The following is a 2,500-nucleotide window of genomic DNA, read 5'->3' on the forward strand; positions in this document are numbered from 1 at the left end:
GAGAATCTGATGTAACTATCTTTTTATTTATTTGTGTGTAGTTTTGCTGGTGAATGACATACATGTATAAAGAGAAAAAGAGAGATAGAAAGATATCATATCAGTATACATATATAATATATATATATAATATATATATATATATATATATATATATATATATATATATATATATATATATATATATATAACGTGAGAATTTGATGTAACTATTTTTTTATTTATTTGTGCATAATTTTGCTGGTGAATAACATACATGTATAAAGACAAAAAGAGAGATAGAAAGATATCATATCAGTATACATGTATAATATATATATATATATATATATATATATATATATATATATATATATATATATTATACAGTATATACATGTATAGATATATATATATATATATATATATATGTCTATATATATGTATATATAGAGTATATACATATATATAAATATATATATATATATATATATATATATATATATATATATATGTATATATATAGTATATATATATATATATATATATATATATATATATATATATATATATATATTTATATATATATGTATATATATATATATATATATATTTACACACATGTATATATACATATATATATATATATATATATATATATATAAATATATATATATATATATATATATATATATTATATACACACACACACATGTATATATAAATACATATATATATATATATATATATATATATATATTATATATATATATATAGATGTGTGTGTGTGTGTGTGTGTGTGTGTGTGTGTATGTATATATGTATATATATATATATATATATATATATATATATATATATATATATATATATATATATATATATATATATATATGTATGTATGTATATATATACATATATACATACATATATTTATACATATATATATATATATATATATATATATATATATATATATATATATATATATATATATAACATACATGACACGAAGTCAGACGCGGGGACGTTCCGCTCAGCTGCATCCGGGATACCACAGCACCCACTCGTCGCCCAGAACGACGGTGACGGTTATGAGCGGTTCTTCGGGTCCGCTGTCCCACACCTTCATCCAGCACTGGTCTGTAGGGAAGCGCATTCGGGCTAAACAAAAGGCTTCTTTATGTGGGTGAAATATAGCAATTGCAAACAACCTTATGTCAACGACGTAAAATGTATGAATTATTTGCACTTTTTTTTTTCTTTTTTTTTCTTTTTTTTTGAGGGAGAGAGAGAGAGAGAGAGAGAGAGAGAGAGAGAGAGAGAGAGAGAGAGAGAGAGAGAGAGAGAGAGAGAGAGAGAGAGAGAGAGAGAGAGAGAGAGAGAGAGAGAGAGAGAGAGAGAGAGAGAGGAAAGAGAGCGAGAGAATGAGAGAGAGAGAGAGAGAGAGAGAGAGAGAGAGAGGAGAGAGAGAGAGAGAGAGAGAGAAAGAGAGAGAGAGAGAGAGAGAGAGAGAGAGAGAGAGAGAGAGAGAGAGAGAGAGAGAGAGAGAGAGAGAGAGAGAGAGAGACACCCACCATTCCCGGACTCGATGAATCTGCACAGCAAGCCACGGCAGTTGTAGTCCAAACATTTCTGAAACGCCTCCTGAAAAGGCCTTACGACGCCCGTCCAAGACCCGATGTTGGTAAAATAGTAGTCCTTTCCGTAAATGAGGTCGTGTTTGCAGGCTGCGGGTGAAAGTTATTGGTAAATCCACCATTGCAGAGAGGGTTAATAGAGAGATTACAAGAGCACAGTCTCAAATCTTTCGCTCACGAAGAGCCACATATCCATTGATCAATCCATCGGGTCAGTAAACAAACCCACCAACGTGATTTGATTAAAACGATCTATTCTTACTTGTTTGCCATGTCATTGCCATCCTGCAATTGCACATCGTACCTAAGAAATAAGAGAGGAAGGACGAAGACAGAGAGAGAGAGAGAACAAGAACGAAAAGATTCGAGCCAAACAGAAACCCGAGACCGGAACAGAGCAAAACAGGAAGATAAACGGGACAGAAAAATACCCACATCTTGTAGCACATAAATCTTAAAACAACCTTGACCTTATCTGTCTTTCCCGCTTACGACATACACATGGTTAAGCTTGATAGTACGAAACGAGCTAGTTCAAGCTGCAAAGCGCATCATTATCTATTTCCAAACTTGAGATTAACGTCACTATCTATTATCTATTGTACATGATAAAGATCTATGAACTGAATGCTAGGAACAACTGACTAAATGACGGAATGTATAATTCTGAACGATATCACGGAGAAACTATGCTATGTTGAATATCAGATGCTGATCACTTATACAATTTAGAACAATACACAGATTATTTACAAAAGGAACCTTTAAGAGTGTGCAAATGTCTTTCCATGCGTATGACTACTGCCTTTGACATTTAAATATTGGATGACCACACATAACTTTTTTTCTTTTCTTTTTTTAAACCCACTAGACGACTTGAG

At 30.9% G+C, this 2,500-nt stretch overlaps 1 protein-coding gene across 1 annotated transcript in view; it reads right to left on the bottom strand.

The window, feature by feature from the left end:
- Positions 1-1,015: 1,015 nt before the first annotated feature.
- The window catches only part of LOC147469510 (uncharacterized), a 1,967-nt gene continuing 482 nt past the window's right edge, over positions 1,016-2,500 (bottom strand). Inside the window, exons 3-4 of the mRNA XM_086549091.1 lie at positions 1,557-1,709; positions 1,016-1,122 (exon numbers count right to left, since the gene is read on the bottom strand). Coding sequence (XP_086405217.1) covers positions 1,016-1,122; positions 1,557-1,709 — 260 coding nt within the window. The remainder of the gene's footprint in view (positions 1,123-1,556; positions 1,710-2,500) is intronic.

This window comes from Penaeus japonicus, unplaced genomic scaffold (genome assembly GCF_977035675.1).
Source record: "Penaeus japonicus unplaced genomic scaffold, GWHDUDI00000001_assembly GWHDUDI00000021, whole genome shotgun sequence".
Classification (NCBI taxonomy): Eukaryota; Metazoa; Arthropoda; class Malacostraca; order Decapoda; family Penaeidae; genus Penaeus; species Penaeus japonicus.